At 58.2% G+C, this 15,507-nt stretch overlaps 3 protein-coding genes across 4 annotated transcripts in view; 2 read left to right on the top strand and 1 right to left on the bottom strand.

Moving 5' to 3' along the window:
- PRDX6 (peroxiredoxin 6) overlaps positions 1-3,411 on the top strand; it is a 202,735-nt gene extending 199,324 nt beyond the window's left edge. The window contains exons 4-6 of the mRNA XM_052800590.1: positions 350-496; positions 1,099-1,245; positions 2,703-3,411. Of these exons, the coding sequence (XP_052656550.1) occupies positions 350-496; positions 1,099-1,245; positions 2,703-2,834 (426 nt within the window). The 3' untranslated portion in view covers positions 2,835-3,411. The remainder of the gene's footprint in view (positions 1-349; positions 497-1,098; positions 1,246-2,702) is intronic.
- A 5,363-nt stretch (positions 3,412-8,774) lies between these two features.
- On the bottom strand, positions 8,775-11,590 carry FAM78B (family with sequence similarity 78 member B). The gene is made up of 3 exons (XM_052800587.1): positions 11,222-11,590; positions 9,187-9,705; positions 8,775-8,902 (listed from the first exon to the last, which is right to left on the bottom strand). Exons 1-3 carry the CDS (start codon positions 11,482-11,484, stop codon positions 8,884-8,886), a joined length of 801 nt encoding a protein of 266 aa, XP_052656547.1. The 5' UTR covers positions 11,485-11,590; the 3' UTR covers positions 8,775-8,883.
- Positions 11,591-11,885: 295 nt separating this feature from the next.
- On the top strand, positions 11,886-15,398 carry PLPP6 (phospholipid phosphatase 6). Of its 2 annotated transcripts, none has more exons than XM_052800588.1 (3): positions 11,886-11,918; positions 12,173-12,595; positions 14,582-15,398. In XM_052800588.1, exons 2-3 carry the CDS (start codon positions 12,190-12,192, stop codon positions 14,950-14,952), a joined length of 777 nt encoding a protein of 258 aa, XP_052656548.1. In that variant the 5' UTR covers positions 11,886-11,918; positions 12,173-12,189; the 3' UTR covers positions 14,953-15,398. The 2 variants fall into 2 exon arrangements, with proteins under 2 accessions (XP_052656548.1, XP_052656549.1); XM_052800589.1 differs by having other exon boundaries at positions 11,916-11,989.
- The last annotated feature ends 109 nt before the right edge of the window (positions 15,399-15,507 follow it).

Raw genomic sequence — 15,507 nt, 5'->3', positions numbered from 1 at the left:
GGTGAACGACAGAGTGTGAGCATAGACAGCCTAACAGCTAACCTCTAAGAACAAAGCAGAGTCTGGCCTGGCATGCAGGTTTCTCATTTGTCACCTGGTTTCTGGAAGCAGAGAAACTTCATGGAAGGCCATGAGCCCCTGGCTGTGCTGCCCCAGCCTGAGGCCTTGGGGCCAAGCAAGTCACAAGCTCCTGTAGGGCAGCTGCTGAACGTGTTTCTGCATGGCCCCTCTGCAGGAGCTTGCCCCACACATGTAAAGCCTGCACGGAGGTCTCCCTGCCTGGCCTCTGTCTCCCACGGTGGTACCCACAACAGGGAGCATGAGCATGCTGATGGTTTTGTCTCTGCAGGACATCAACGCATACAATGGGGAACAGCCCGAGGAGAAACTCCCCTTCCCCATCATTGCTGATGCGAACCGGGAGCTTGCTGTCAAGCTGGGCATGCTGGACCCAGATGAGCGGGACAAGGATGGCATGCCCCTAACGGCTCGCGTGGTGAGTAGCTGGCCCTGGAGCACTGCTGCATGGTAGCCTTCTCGGCAGTAGGCATTGCCTGCCATCCTGCCCTGTGTCCGTGGGGCTGGGCTTGAAGATGGGGGCAGCTTACCTGAATGGACATGACCATCTTCAGGAGCTAGGTTGACTTCCTTGGGCTAGATTCATGGGTTGTGGTGCAGCAAGAGGCTGGTGCAGCACTGGCCTTCTGGCAACAGCTTCCTCTTGCTATTGCCGCCAGCTCATCCTGATTGTGCCCATCCTAACACAGAGGGGACAAAAGTGTGTGATCTGCTGGACTTCCCCTCTGTCCTCCTGTGCCTGCATTAGAAGGGCACAGGTCAAGGGGAGGAAACATTTCAAGTAGCAAAACAAGCTGGCATTGGAAACGGGAGCTCCCAGAGCAAACACCATGTTCCCTGTGCTTTGGCATCACTTGTTGCTGTAGGAAATCCCCACCATGTCATCTCCCCTGTCCGGACACCTGCGATCAAGCAAGCGACCTCCCAGGAAAGGGAGGAGCAGCAGGGCTGAGCAGATCCAGCAGAGCAGTTGGACAAACACCTTCTGCCCAGCCCCTGACCCTGTCTCCCTGTGCTCAGGTGTTTGTTTTTGGCCCGGATAAGAAGCTGAAACTCTCCATCCTGTACCCAGCCACCACTGGGAGAAACTTTGATGAGATCCTGAGAGTGGTGGACTCCCTGCAGCTGACGGCGTACAAGAAGGTCGCTACCCCTGTGGACTGGAAGGTGAGGAAGGGAGCAAAGCTCACAGCCAGGCACTGAAAACGTGCATTGAAATGTCAACCAGCCTCCCTTCGAGGGATACCGACAGGGTGGGGAAAGCTGCTGAGGTCCTGGGATATGAGTTGGATCTCAGCCCAGGCCCCAGGGCTGTTGCAGTCTGGAGTCAGCCATAGGAACCTCCTTTCCCTGCCCTCAGTCCCTGGTGCCAGCAAATGCTGGCCTTGGCCCTTCTGGCTATCAGTACTTGAGCTTTGGGTCAGGGCAGGTCCTGCCCTTGTTGTCTGTGATAAGGAAGGGCATTACCAAGTGTCAGTGTGCCAAATTCCACCCAAAGCCAGCAAAGCAGCAAGCATGGGGCACCACTGCCTGGGCCAGCTCCCTGCTCTCCTGCCTTTGAGCCAGGAAGGGCCAGTATGGGCATCCAGTATGGGCATGGCCCCACTTTGCCCAGCACATACACAGCTGAGTCCTATCCTTGTGGAAAATTACTAGTTGAAGTTGCTTAGTTGTAGCCATCCCTGTTTGGTAGCATTATTTAAAACTCCCCAAAACAGTTTGGGCAGCCAAGATAAAGCAAGAACAAGCAGCACAGTCTGGCTGCTTTAGCTAGCCAATGTTTCCTCAGCCCAGCAGAGCTGCTTAGCTCCTGGACCTGTCCTGCCACTGGCTTTGACAGCTGTTCCTGGGGAAGCCTGCCTGTCTGGAGCCAGAGGACACACTCCTGCTGTTAGAGGGTGTCCTGGAGAAGTCCTACTGTGTTATGAGACAGGACCAGGCTCCCAGAGCATTGTCCCAAACACCCAGCCACTCCATCTGGGCAGGAGGGCCCCGTAGGCACAAGCCTCAGAGGTTGAGTAACTCGGGCTATCGGTACCCCTCAACACCAGTGTCCGTGTGCTGAGTGTACAACAAACTGCACCTTCACTTCCTGGGGCAAAGCAGAGCGTGGAGGCAGCCTTGCCTCTGAAGACTCCTGTCTCCTGCAGCTTAAGCTGCCAGCGGTGTGGGGCCAGCTCACCCACCAGCCCACCTCCCAGGGAAGCACACCTTTCCCTGGGGTCTTAGCACGCCAAGGGGGAATCAGCATCCCCTGTCCAGGGGTGCCTGAGCAATAGGAATGGATGAGCAGACTCGGGCAAGCTGTGCTCCCTCCTGCATTGTAGAGATGCCCAAATTCCCCTCTTGTTACTCCCTGTTCCCGTGGGAGTGCTGTGGGGAAGTTGGGCTGTGGGATCCCGTTGGCAGGGCTGGCAGATGGCACAGCTCTCCCTTTCGACATCACCCACGCCTCCTGGTGTAGCTCCCAGTCAGTCCTCACTGCTGGCTCCAGGCAGAGCTGCAGTGGACATGCCTGGGGCGCTGGGGCCGAGCGTTCACGGGGAGGCAGTGTCACCTGCCAGCAGGGATGTGCCACCTGCATCCAAGCCTGCCAGCTCTCACAGTTCTCATCTGCTCCCCAGCCTGGTGACAGCGTCATGGTCGTGCCCACCTTACCTGACGAGGAAGCCAAGAAGCTCTTTCCCAAAGGAGTCTTCACGAAGGACCTCCCGTCGGGCAAGAAGTACCTGCGTTACACCCCGCAGCCGGAGTGAACGGGTCTGCCCGTCCATCCTGCTGGGCTGCAGGTCGTTCCGCATCAGGAGCCTTCCCTGTGCCCAGCTCTGGCCTCCCTGGCAGCATGTGATCAGCAGCCTCGTACCGTCACCCTGATGGTGCATCGCAATACTAAACCAATCCTTTCCATCCCTTTCATCCCCCACTTCCCCTCAAAACTAAAACCCTGGGTGTTTTCTTGCCTTGAATCAGCCCTGCAAGGAAGCGGTTAGCAGACCAGTCAGGGCTCCCGGGCTTGCACTGTGGAGTCTCTCCTGTTCGGCTCTTCCTAGAGGCACAGTGAGAGGTGTGGTGTCAGCAGCCAGGCCCCGGAGGGGTGTCTTGGTGGGCTCACATGCCTCCCATCAGGGAGCTTCAGGGGCTCCAAACTGCTGCGTGCCTTTTGGAGCAGCCATCACTAATGCATTAACACCTTTGTCTGGTCTCGTGCGTTGGGAGGAGCTGCAGAGCCAAATCTCTCACTTCTTAACTGCTTTCTCATCTCTTGCTGGAAGTTGATTGTTTTCAGGTTTTATGGAAGAGGGAATAGAGCAAATAAACTGATCTTCAGTACTACTTGCAGTATCCCTCGTCTGCCTCTGCTGGCGTCCACGGCACCCTGCATGATTTACTTTGTTCCCTGTGGCTGTGCAGCTGGGATGTGTGCCCATGCTCCTGGGTGGGTGGCAGTGGCACAGATTGACCCTGTTCTTGCTCTGTAAATAAGGCACTTTGGAAACATAGGGCACATCATAGTCTCAAAACAGGGCAGTTGTTCTGCTGCCCCTGCTTTGCAGCAGAGCCTCAATGGTGGGAAGGAGGCCATGTCTGCTCAGGGAACATCCCTCAGCCTGGCCTGCCATTAGCTGCAGCGTGGGGAGTCCTACCCTGCTTCCCAGGGCACAAGCAGGCATGATACAAGCCATGCAAACTCCCCCCTGCTCCTCTGCACCTACATCTTGGGGATCTGTCAAGAGATGAGCGATGCTTTAATATAACACTAGGAAAGAAACCGGCTTACCGAATAGCTCATAGGCTGCCTGCCAGCATCTCTCGGTGCCCAGCACAATCGGTAACACTCAAAATGAGCAGCTGCTAAAGAAATTGGCTGGCTCAGGGTACAAATGCACCCCACAGCAAGCAGGGACTAGAAGGCTTGATGTTCATGGTAGACAATGCACTGGATGCAATGAGCTACCCTCCAGCATCCTGCAGGGCCTAAGTCTAGAGCAGCACCCACACTCACCTGGGATGTGGCCCGTCAGTCCTCGGACAATGTCCAGAGCCACTGGCTTCTCCCAGCACCCATCATTGTTCTCCTTCACCCCAGTGTGCAGGCCAGGACTCCCTGCTGAGGACATCCTTCCCCAAACATGGCTGCATTTCAGAGACCTCCCTCTTTTGTTATCAAAAAAATGTATATATTAATATTTAATTGCCTCCAGGAACTATACAGTGAATATTTGTATTTTTCCCCAAATGACTTTTAAATGAACCTTCGTTATGAAATTCTGCATTATCCCCATGTATTATTTTTACTATAAGAAGAAAAACCCTGGTCTCTGGGTTGACTCTTGTTCCCCTCTCACTCTACAAGAAGTGGGAGGGAGATCTGCATTTTCAAAGGGGAACTATCCCTTTTCTGTGTAGGTTTTTCAGCCTTATCAAGGTTGGCAGCTTCCCTAGTTCCCCACAGCTGGGCTGCATGAACTCCTGGGTTTCTTGCCAGTCCCTCAGCACAAAGCCCTGGCCTTGATCTGGTTTCCTAAGGGAAAAAAGGGCTGTCTGCCCCTCCACAAGCTTTCCAGCCAACTGCCCAATTTTCTGGAAGCTTGAGGACACAGCCCCACAGCAAGCTTTGTGCAAACAGGCTGCTCTGAGCATCCCCGAGGAAGGGGCACAGCAGGACAAGCACGCACAACCTCTCCAGGACACCAGAGAAGCCACCTGCAAGTCAGGACAAGGGGAAACGAGTCCCATCACCAGACCCGGGGCTTAAAGCCAGCAGGGGCAGCTGCTGGTCCTGCCGCGGAGCCAGGCAGGGGCTGACGGCCGAAAGCCCGTGAATTCCTGCTTGCTCTCCCACACCACCACGGCCCCAGAGGTGCAAGCCAGCCAGACGGACTCAAGCAAACACAGGGTTTGGTTCCAGTACAGCTCGAGTGGTTTTCTTTTAATCCCAGAGAAGTGAAATGCAACATCTGTTTGAGTTGGTAATAACATCCAGAGACAGAAGTCCAAGCCCCCTACTCAGTAAAGTCATTTGTGTTTAAGGCACTCTGCAAAACCAGCTTTCCTCTTCTCCTTCCGATTTTCCCCACGCGGCAGCAGAATACCTGGTTTGGTCTTTTCTCCATAGCGACACCCACACGTCCTGGCTCTTCTCACCATCTCCGGAAATTGGCAACAGCAAATCCAGCAGCAGTGGAACAGAGAAATGCCAGGAGGCCGGGTCAATAAATACGGACGGGCACGGGAGGGAGCACAGCGCCTGGGGAGGAGGGGGCACGGGGGGCTTTGAGCTTCTGCAGGAAGGGGACAGGCACCGGGTATCCTCCCTGCAGGCACCAACATTATTCCCCTTCCTTTCTACCCCCCAGCTCCAAAAGGGGATGGGAGCGCAGGGGCCCACAAGATCCCTTCCCAGCGGCGCTCCCAAACGTGGCAGCACCCCAAAATGCAGGGCGCTGGGTGGGGGGGGACTCAGCTACCCCCCCCGTGCAGCAGAAATTATCCCCCCCCAACTTCCAGCCATCAATAAATACCAATAAATAACTTAAACCTTAAATAAATAAATAAATAAATAGTTAAATAAATAAATAAATAGATAAATAAATAAGTGACCCAAAGACGAGGACGGAGGGGAAGGGGCACTCCGAGACTCAGGGCAAGGGGAGTGTGTGGGTGGGCATTTCCATGACCTGCCCCTCCCTGAGATAACGGGGTGCTGGTGCAAAAGGGGGGCACAAGGAAGGGGTCCCGCGGGGCGGTTGGACCACCGAGCCCGGGGGTCCGGGTGCTCATCCCTGGCGTGGGCTCTGCAGCTGGGGCGCCCACTCAGGGTCCCCATCAGTATGGCTGCAGGCCATGGGGACGTGAGCCAAACCCGGACTTGCACGCAGGAGCTCTCACCCACCGCCTCCCTCCCTCCCTCCCCTTCACTTCAGCATCATGAGCCCTGCACCCAGGCTCCACCGGTCAGGGCTACTGGCAGACACTCACCCAGCACCTCCACCCAAGTGTGAACACACACCTTTTGCAAACATGCAAAATGCCTGCAAATTTTTGCAAACATTGTTAGCAAATTATTTTTGCAAACAATTTTTGCAAACTTTTTTTTTTCTTTTTTTAACCGGGAAATGCCCACGAAGACAACCCACGCATCAGAGTCAAGTGAATCAAATCCAGCCGTTGGAGAAGGAGCAGGCGCAGAAGCCCAGCAGAAGCCTGAAGAGATGAACACGGGCATGGCCCGGGGGCTCAGCCAGAGCCTGCCTGCAGGCTGGGGCAGCCCTGGAGCTCAGGCACACAGCTACGGTCAGGCACTGAGCCCAACACCAGCACCAGACAGCACCAAGCACCTCCCTGGGGACATTGCAGACACGCATGGACAGAAACAGCGGCCACTGCTGTCTCAGTGTCCCAGCAGACGATGTGCCAAGGCTCCGGCCAGCCACCAAATCCCAAAAGACGGCAATGAATTCAACAGCATCCCTGCGCCAGCATCTCCACTCTCCCAGCCAGTTGGCACCGCGGCAGTGCCACAGCGGCTCCCTGGGCTGACGGCCGGCACGCAGCCCCCGAGCGCAGCCCCAGCCCTTCCCTGTAGGTTTTGGGGAGCTGGCTCGCGCAGGCTCTCTGGATGCAGCATCCTCTCTCAGCAGGGAACCCACCTCGGGACTACCTGTTTGTTAGGGAACCCTTTCCTCTGGCTTTTTAGCTCTGATGCTGTCAGAGACATTTCTGTCCCACTGGGTCCAAAGTATACATCTGCCTAATTTCAAACTGAAAGGTACTTACCCCTCCTCCTCCCCCAAAAGTTAAGGAAAATTGTATTTAAAGTTTTTAAACCCTCTCCACACATGCTTTTTGAGAAACAAAACATTGGTGACAGCAAAAGCTGCTGTAAATCCCATACCAGGACAAAACCATGGGCAGAGTCTCACAAGAGCGGGACATCTTCCCACGCCAGCAAGCTCCCAGTAGTTTTGTTCCAGAAAACACAGCAAACCAAAGTTCAGAGCCCCCTCTCCCTCCAAACCTTTCTCACTGCAAGGCTGTAGCCCCTGGCAAAACCCCAGACATAGGCACCGAAAGCAGCAGGTTCCCAGCCCACCATGAGGCTGAGCGGGAGGAGCAGGACCACTGGCCCCGGCACAGGGAAGTGGGCATCAAGGCGTCAAAATGCAACGTTCCCAAAGGAAAAAATAAATAAAGAATCGAATCAGCAGCAAACACTACTGAGAACAGTAAGTAGCACAGGGATTTCACAGGGATTTTTGGTCTACGATGCCTAGGGAGCCCCTTCACCAGCAGGGACCGGGGTACACATCCCACCCTGGAAAAGCACAAGCCATGGCTGAAGCTTTGCAGGAGCTCAGCCACGCTCTGCGGAGCGATGCCGCGGGGATGTGCCAGCACACCCTGGGGAGCAAAGCAGCACCGGGCTGGGTGTCCCGACGGCCAGGCTCAGGGCAGCACTGCTAATACCGCAGGAGAGGCTTTGCATGGAAGTGCCAAATACGGCAACCCTCCCCAGGCTCTTCTGGTAGCGGGACAGAAGATGGGACCCTCCCAGCAGGAATTACCCGCATCCCCAGGGCAGCGCAAACCTCCCGTGGTGCGAAGGCAGGGGTGTGAGCCAGAGGAGCCACAGGACTCGTGCCAGGGCAGCGGACGGAGCAGAGAAAGCAGCGAAAACCGTAACCGTGTGCTCAGGAGCAATGGGGCACCTGGGGCATCGGCAGCACGGCCGTGGCTTATGCCTCTGCTGCATCTTGAGGGCGAGATATTGGGAACTGCAGGTCACAGCCCACAGCACCGCACCGCCCCACAGACCAGGTGATGCCAGCCATCCAGGCAGCAAGGGGCGAGGAGAAAGGCAAATAAAACCTCCTGTTATCCCCCAAGCACCTGCAGCAGCAGGAGGCAGCGCCCAGGCGGCACACTCGCCTCCTCGTTCCCAGGCAAACCCCGGCCTGCCCTGCACAGCCTCTGCTCACATCCCTGCCTCCAACCCACAGAGAGGAGACCCCCTTCCCTGCAGAGCCTGAGGAATTACCGCAAGGCACGCCATCCCCTCCACCGGCATCCCTGCCAGTAGCCACCCTGCTCCCTGGGTGGCTGAGGAGGAGGGTCTCCACATGAACCAGCATTTGCGTGGAAAACGAGCAAGCACCCAACTTCTTGCAAGAAACTTGGGTCTGCAGGGGAAGCGTGTGAGTCCTGGGGTACCTCCAAGCTGGTTTGGGTACCCCACACACAGAGTCAGCGAGCACCTGGGCTGGGTGAATGGGAACTGCTCCCAATTTCTCGCTCGCTGAGAATCGGTTTTGCTTCCACAAAAGAAGGGTCAGAGGGATTTGGGGGCAGGGGGAGGTTGAGGAACTGCAAAGATTTAGTGCACCTTAAAATGAAAGGACATCTAACCTGCCCTTAGATCTCACTCCAAGACAGAAAAGAGCTATGGCATCTCCTACACTCACAACTACTCCAAACACACCCAGACGCATGCAAAACGTGTCCCGCTTCCCCTCGGCTGTGGAAAACCCCTCCCGGGCAGTGGCACGGGCCAGCACCGGGCTCTGGCTCAGCACCCTGGCACTGCCAGCTCCCACTCCACTCCCGGTCTCTCCCGCCCAGTCCCAGCAGGCAGGGCGAGGGGTCGATTATCAATCCGAAATGCATAGGTATAGACACCACGGGGACACCCATGCCCCAGCAGGAAGGGTCACCGCAGGAGCCCTCCACATCCAGCAGGCACGGTCTCCACTTCTACCTCCAGTTGGGTGGAAAGCAGCATTTGCCACAGGCACGGTTCGATCACACTCACGCTCCTTGCATTGCCCTGCAAGGAAAGATGAGTCGTTTAGGTCAGACAGCCTCTTTGCCAGCCGCAAGCCCCTAGAAGTACTCGATTCCACTTCCTGGGAAATCCTCCATCTCAGTGATCCCTCTTCTGCGCCCCTCTGCCAGCCGGGCTCTCTTTCTGACTAAGGAGGAGCCACATTTCCAACCACAGCTACAAAGGCAGGAGAAGCCAAGAGGTCTGCTTTGGCTCAGAAACCCCATTCATTTGCAGCAGGCTGACAGCACCCAGGTCCTCACACGCGCGCCCCGGCGCCGCTTTACTTGGGAGGTATCACAACTATAGGCTGGCCTCGCTTGGGTCTCCACATGAGGACTTGGGCATCGTTGGCATTGGGTTTCACTAGTGCGTTTGGTGGGATGGGCTCCATCCTGCTGAGGATCCGGGGCTGCTCCTGCTGAGTCCTTCCCACCAGCCGTGCCCGCTGCCCCAGGAGCTGCATGGGATCAACCTCAATGTCCACTCGCATCCTCCACTTTATAGTCTGCAGGATGATCTTTTCCTTGGTGGTGGTGTTCATGGCCACCAGCCACGTGGTAAAGCTCTGGTCCCTTTTAATCCTGGTCAGCAGCGGCACGTTACTGTTGCTCACAGGGACAGCCCACGTCACACTGGGGTAGAAATTGTCATTCATGCTCACCGAGAACCTGGAGATCTTGTTAGTGGGCCCCACCAGGGTCACAGTTTCTGTGGTGTTTCCATACCAGGGGTAGCTCACGCCATCCGAATCGCTGATGGCTTTTACTCTTCCTTCTCGCAGGTCGGGCAGCTCCCAGCTTGACCTAGTGAACAGGAAGAGAAAGGCCAGGTTAGCAGGGAAATGGCAGCGACAGTGCCCAGCGAGAGACGGGGAGGCAAGCAGCATGGGGACCCTCTCCCAGCCTGCAGCAAGCTCTCAAGGACCTCCTTCAAGAACAAATTCGGCTTCGGTTCCTTCGCCGAGTCTCTCACGGCCAGCTGAAGCCTTTGCTCTGCCAGCACAACACTATTTTAATTAACCTGCCATCAAACCAAGTGGGCCAAAACTCATTGCTGAGTCTCTCTGGGGTCACTCTCTCCTTCATCAGCTCCCGCACTGGAGAACAGCCTTCCCCATCCACCGGCTGCAGCACCACGACCACAGCACTGGCCAAGCCTGTCAGCAGCCCCCTCCTGCGATAAAAGTCTGTGATTTTTATGCCTCTAAATACACACGCCTGCACAGAGGCACGTACAATAATTAAATATCACAATTAAGCCTGCCGCTGGTGCGATGAAATCCCTGCAATATGGCTGGGGGGGGGAATTCCAGCCCAAATGTTGGCTGCCGACCACGTTAGCAACACCGCGCGGCTACAGCAAGGGAGACAATCGCCACGTGGCAATTACAAGCAGGGAGCTTCGGTGAAGCCTCCCACTGAGTCCGAGCTCTGGCTTCAGATGCATCTGGGCTCTGGAGCTGCCTGCGAGTGGCAGGGGGACACGCGGCCGCCATCCCCCTGACAAGTGACGACCTCCGCTTGCTCCAACGTCCCCCAGCGCTCCAGTGCCACGTGCAGACGAACCTGCCGTGACGCAAGGATGCGGGCAGGCAGGATGAGGACCCGCTGCTCCCCTGCCCTGCCTGCCGCCCCGTGCCGGCACCACAGGGCACCGGTGGCAGGAGCCCGCCGGTGAGCTGTGGGACAGACCCCTCTGGCCATCTCCAGCCCAACTCACGCATCACCCCTTTCAAACGGGGGCAGATGACACAGCACCATGGTCAACAGCTTTGCCCCTCGGCATCCCCCCCGTGTCACCCGTGCCCTCAGCCTTGGGAAAAGCTGGTATCCAGCAGCCATTTCTGCTGAGCGCTGCAAAGCTTCCCCCTTTTAACGCAAGCCGAGGGGGCAAATCCCCCAGCAGCACCCGCGCTCGCGACCCAGCGGCAGGAGAAACGCTCCTCGGCGGGGAACGGCGGCCGCAAAGCCTCGAACGAGGGAGCTTCGGGCCAGCCGGCCGGAGCGGGAGCCGGGCAGTGGGACGAGAGGAGCAGGCGCTGCCCGGGCCTCAGGTCTGAAGGGGCCGGTGCCGGTGCCAGGAGCGGGAAGGTGCAGACACGGGGTGGGGGTGTGACACCCGGTGCCGGGGAGCTCAGCGCCCGCGCCGGCTGCTGGGGTGCCGGTGCCGTACCCGGCCCGGTGCCCGCCGCAGAGGCCTCCGTTCCCCCCCCCTACTCCGCCCCGGTCCGCGCTGCCGCCCCGTCGCGGTGCCGGGTGCCGTCCCCCCACCCCAGCCCGGTGCGGGTGGCGGGGTGCCGGTGGCGGCGCCGGTGCTCACACGCCGAGGTCGCTGTAGGTGTTGTAGAACTCCATGTGGTTGCAGGCCTGGATCCAGCCCACCACCCAGGTGTGCCGCCGGGCGATGGGCGGCATGAGGACGCGGGCCGAGGCGCGGAAGTAGGGCGTGCGGTACCGCAGCACCACCGGCGAGCTCTCCTCGATGGCGGTGGCCGCCGGCTCGATGGTGGCCGACACGTCCGACACCACGATCTGCTCCCGACGCACCCGCGCCTTGCAGGCCACGCTCTGCAGGCACCCCATCGCCGCCGCCGCCGCCGAGCCGTCGTCACCCGCCTCCGCCTCCGCCGAGCCGCGGGGCCGGGGGGGCGGCCCGTCCCCCCGCCGCCGCCCGCCCGCCGAGCATCGCCGCCCGCGCACCGGCGCCCGCACCGGCGCCGGCAGGGCGAAGGCGCCGCCGCCGCCGCCGCGCCTCTTGCGGCCCTCGCCGGCTGCCGTACGCCGGCCGGGGCGGGCACGTGCGCGGAGGGGGGGGCGGGAGGGCGGGGGGAGGGAGGCGGGGCGTGCCCACGGATCCCCGCCCCGGGGCGCGGCGGGAGGGAGGAGGGAAGGGGAGGGACCTCCCCGCCGCCAGGGGGCACCGCAGCCCCGCCCCGGGGCGTCGTGGCTCCATGGCAACCGGCTGCGTCACGGGGGGCGGCGGAAGAGGAAGCGGGGCCGCGCCGGGGCCGCTCCTGGTACCGGGGGAGCGGATTGCGGGTCCCGGGTACCGGAGAGACACCGGGAAGGGGGGAACTGAGCCCCGGAGGTGCGGTGGCGGGAGGCGCGGGGACAGGCCCGGGGCTTGCAGGCAGCGGGGCCCGTAGGAGGTTGCGGGGAGGGGGAGAAGCAGGCCCGGGCAGGGGGCGGCACGGGGCCTCCTGGGCGCCTCGCCCGGGTCCCCTTGCATGAGCAGGCCCGGCAGCCGGTGACCAGCCCCCACCTCTCCCAGGCCAGCCTCCTCTCGCCATGCCGAGCCCCCGGAGCAGCCGCGAGCGACGCACCGGCAGCGGCAGCAGCCGCCTGGAGTTCCTGTCCCTTGTCAGCCAGCGCAGCCCCGGCGCCCCGGACAGCCCGTCGCGCCGCAAGGAGCCGGGCAGCTCCGCCGCGGCCCCGCTCCCCGAGGAGGACTGCATGAAGCTGAACCCCTCCTTCCTGGGCATCGCCCTCAGCTCCCTGCTCGCCATCGACCTCTGGGCCTCCAAGCGCCTGGGCGTCTGCGCTGGAGAGGGCTCGGCCTGGGGCAGCGCGCGTCCCCTCATGAAGGTCATCGAGATTTCGGGGCACGGCATCCCCTGGCTGCTCGGCACCTTCTACGGGCTCTGCCAGAGCGACAGCTCCGCGGCCAGGGAGGTGCTGCTCAACCTGCTCTTCGGTGAGGCTGGGGGCTCACCAAAGGGCTCTGCAGGCAGGGGCTGGCCAGAGCCGAGGGGGAGGTTGGGACCTGAAGGACGGGGCAGAGCCGAGTAAACCTCAGCCTCCTACAGCCCCAAGGGAGCCAGGTGATTTTGAGTAACTGGTGCAGGCTCATCTGGGGTGCCTGGTACCAGAGCGAGTAACCCTGTGGCTGGAGGGTGTGGGGGCGGGGGTATGGCTCATCTGTCATCTGTGCTCATCTGTGGAGCTGTCACAGCTCCAACCACACAGTGTGAAATTCCTGACCACTAAACTGCTCCCGCAGTTGCACAAAGCTTTTGGGGAGCTTCTCTTTTAGTTCTTTAGCTTATCAGAACAGCGCATTCCAGATTCAGCTGCCTAGTGTTGAGACACCAGCCCGTTCCCTGAAAAAGCTGCTCTGGCACACAGACGTCTGCACCCTTGGGCTCCCTGCAGTCAGTACCTGCATGGATTGATCTGTATAAGCCAGTGAGGAAACTTGGTTTAAAGCACACATTTTAATCTTGCGTGGTGTAATATTCCCCCCCCCCAGCATCCTGTCCTATTAGGCATACTTAGATTCTTCATTATTGCTCATTTAGAAACTGTAGTAGCTCCGGAGCAACAGACCTTTTCAGGTTCCTAGTTCTTACTCTTCTATTAAGTTGCAGATAATTGATATCTCACACTTATCACTTGAATTGAAATTTGCTTGGTGGGAAACACATGGTTTTGTGCATCTTTTTCATCTGACAGCACATAATTAGAGTCCCAGAGCAGAGCTGTGGGACGGGACCTGGAGGCCTCCAGTCTAACCTCTGCTCTGAGGAGGTCTCTCACAGCACGAGGGCCTTGTCTGGCCCTCAACGCTCTGGGCCAGAGTCACCCCCCTGTCTGGAGCCCTGTCCCAGGGTTGCAGCACCCATGTGGAAAAGGAGTGTTCCCTGATGTCCAAGCTGAATCTCCCAAACCATACGTTAAAAGAGAAAAAGCAAGTGAACTAGGTTTGCCTGTGGGAGAAAAAAAAATATTTGTTCTTAAATGATTAACCAAAGGGAATGAACTGAAGTGACTGAAAGATTTGGTGTCCAGAAATGAGCCTTAGGACAAGCAGAAGTCAGACTCTCACAAGACTTTCTTGGAGGAAGTAGCCCTGGCTGTGAGCACTGTGCTAGCCAAGCTAGTGGGGATGGAGAAGGCACCCTCTTCCCTACATGAGAAGCTGCTCTTGCCAAATACTGGCTGCACACTTCTCTCGGGTGCTTTGCCTCTGACTTCTACTGCAACAGCCTTTAGCTCTCTGGGGACAAGCCACCATTATTTAAATCATCCTTTATTCAAAAATATTTTTATTATTTGAAAACAAAAGTGTGGTTAACTTTCTGGCATTAATTCCCCCAGCAGCAGGGAGAAGCCAGGCTGTGGGAGCCCTGGCACCACACAAGCTCAGAGCCCCTCACACTGAGCTATGGCCGGGTGGTTGAAGTGGGCTGATCATTCACCCAGGTCAGTTTGACCCCCAGCCACGAGGGTAGGCAAAGCAATGCTGAGTCAGCAAGGACTGTCAGGAAGGGGGTTGTGGGGAATATTAACCCCTCTGTTGCCTTCAGATTAAGAGTCAGTTTGAGCCCTGAGTCATGGTGAGATCAGATTTTACGCAGAAAGAAAAGCCCTTGGGTGCAAGCCAGGCAGAGCCCTGTTGTTGGCTGTGGCAGGCAGAAGGTCTGGTGTTCCATGAGGGCTGTGTGCAGCAAGAGCAGAGACTGAAGATGTGCTCATGCTGGAGAAGGCCACGTGCTGGATGAGTGCCATGCTCTCCCTACCTGGGTATTGTAGCCATGGGATACAAACCTTGGCAGGTTTTTGTAGCCAACTACTTTCTTCTTAGCTAATGGCTTTGCTTTGATTCTTGCCTTGTTTTCCAGAGGCGGGGGGGAACCACACAAAAACCAAACCTTGCTCACTCGCTGTTACTGTCTCCTAGCATTGCTGCTGGATCTCGTGCTGGTAGCAGTGGTGAAAGGGCTCGTCAAGCGGCCACGGCCCACCCACAACAAGATGGACATGTTCGTCACCATCTCGGTGGACAAGTACTCCTTTCCGTCAGGCCACGCCACCAGAGCCGCCCTGGTCTGCCGCTTCATTCTGCGCCACCTCGTGCTCGCCGTCCCGCTCCGGGTCCTCGTGGTGCTCTGGGCTCTCATCGTCAGCGTTTCAAGGGTCATGCTGGGCAGGCACAACATGACAGATGTGCTCTTTGGTTTGCTGCTGGGTTACGCGCTGTACAGCGTGGTGGAGCACTGCTGGCTGTCCCCTCTCAGCGCACCTGCCCTCTTTGCCCTCTGGAGCCATTGATGGCTGGGTCCCTCCCAAAAGAGGGGGGCGTGTGCCTGGTTTTCTAAGCACGCACAGGGAGGGGATACTGGGACTTGAACTCACATCCTAGACCCCATCCATCTATCCAGCCAAGACTTCAACACTAGCGGTGTTGGGCTCCTGGGCCCACACTTAGACATTTGGTGCTCTCTTGCCCTCCTAATGGGCTGTCAGGCAGGGTGTGCACTGGCCAAGCAGCTGCACTGACTGTTCTTCTGTGAAAAAAACAGTCCTTGCAGAGCCTGGGGAGGGCTCCGCACATTCATCTGGCAGCTGACTGCTGATACTGTGAATCTGCATGCTCTTGCTGGGCACCTGCTGTATTAGCCTGTGGTGTACGTGGTAGCTGTGGCTCTGCAGATATTTCTCTGCAATCGCCCATGTATCTGTATGCTGTAAATACACTGACCGTGTTGCTGTCGTGAGCATGCCCTGCAAAGCCTGCTCCATAACAACTGCGTGGAGGGGACTCGCTGGGGTCTGTCCTCATGTTTATAAAGAGCTCTGCCTTCCTAAACAAAGCATCTCTCCCCT

This window comes from Harpia harpyja, chromosome 11 (assembly GCF_026419915.1).
Source record: "Harpia harpyja isolate bHarHar1 chromosome 11, bHarHar1 primary haplotype, whole genome shotgun sequence".
NCBI classification, from domain to species: Eukaryota; Metazoa; Chordata; class Aves; order Accipitriformes; family Accipitridae; genus Harpia; species Harpia harpyja.
Note: the sequence above shows the minus strand (reverse complement) of the source record. Positions and strands in the feature narration are given on the sequence as shown.

What these genes read in the sequence shown, in the direction of transcription:
- FAM78B (XM_052800587.1), bottom strand. Translation starts at nt 11,484, where the DNA reads ATGGGGTGCCTGCAGAGCGTGGCCTGCAAGGCGCGGGTGCGTCGGGAG. An exon ending in ACCTACAGCGACCTCGGCGT is followed by an intron (nt 9,706 to 11,221) that starts GTGAGCACCGGC and finishes CCTGTTCACTAG; the next exon opens with GTCAAGCTGGGAGCTGCCCG.
- PLPP6 (XM_052800588.1), top strand. Translation starts at nt 12,190, where the DNA reads ATGCCGAGCCCCCGGAGCAGCCGCGAGCGACGCACCGGCAGCGGCAGC. An exon ending in GCTGCTCAACCTGCTCTTCG is followed by an intron (nt 12,596 to 14,581) that starts GTGAGGCTGGGG and finishes ACTGTCTCCTAG; the next exon opens with CATTGCTGCTGGATCTCGTG.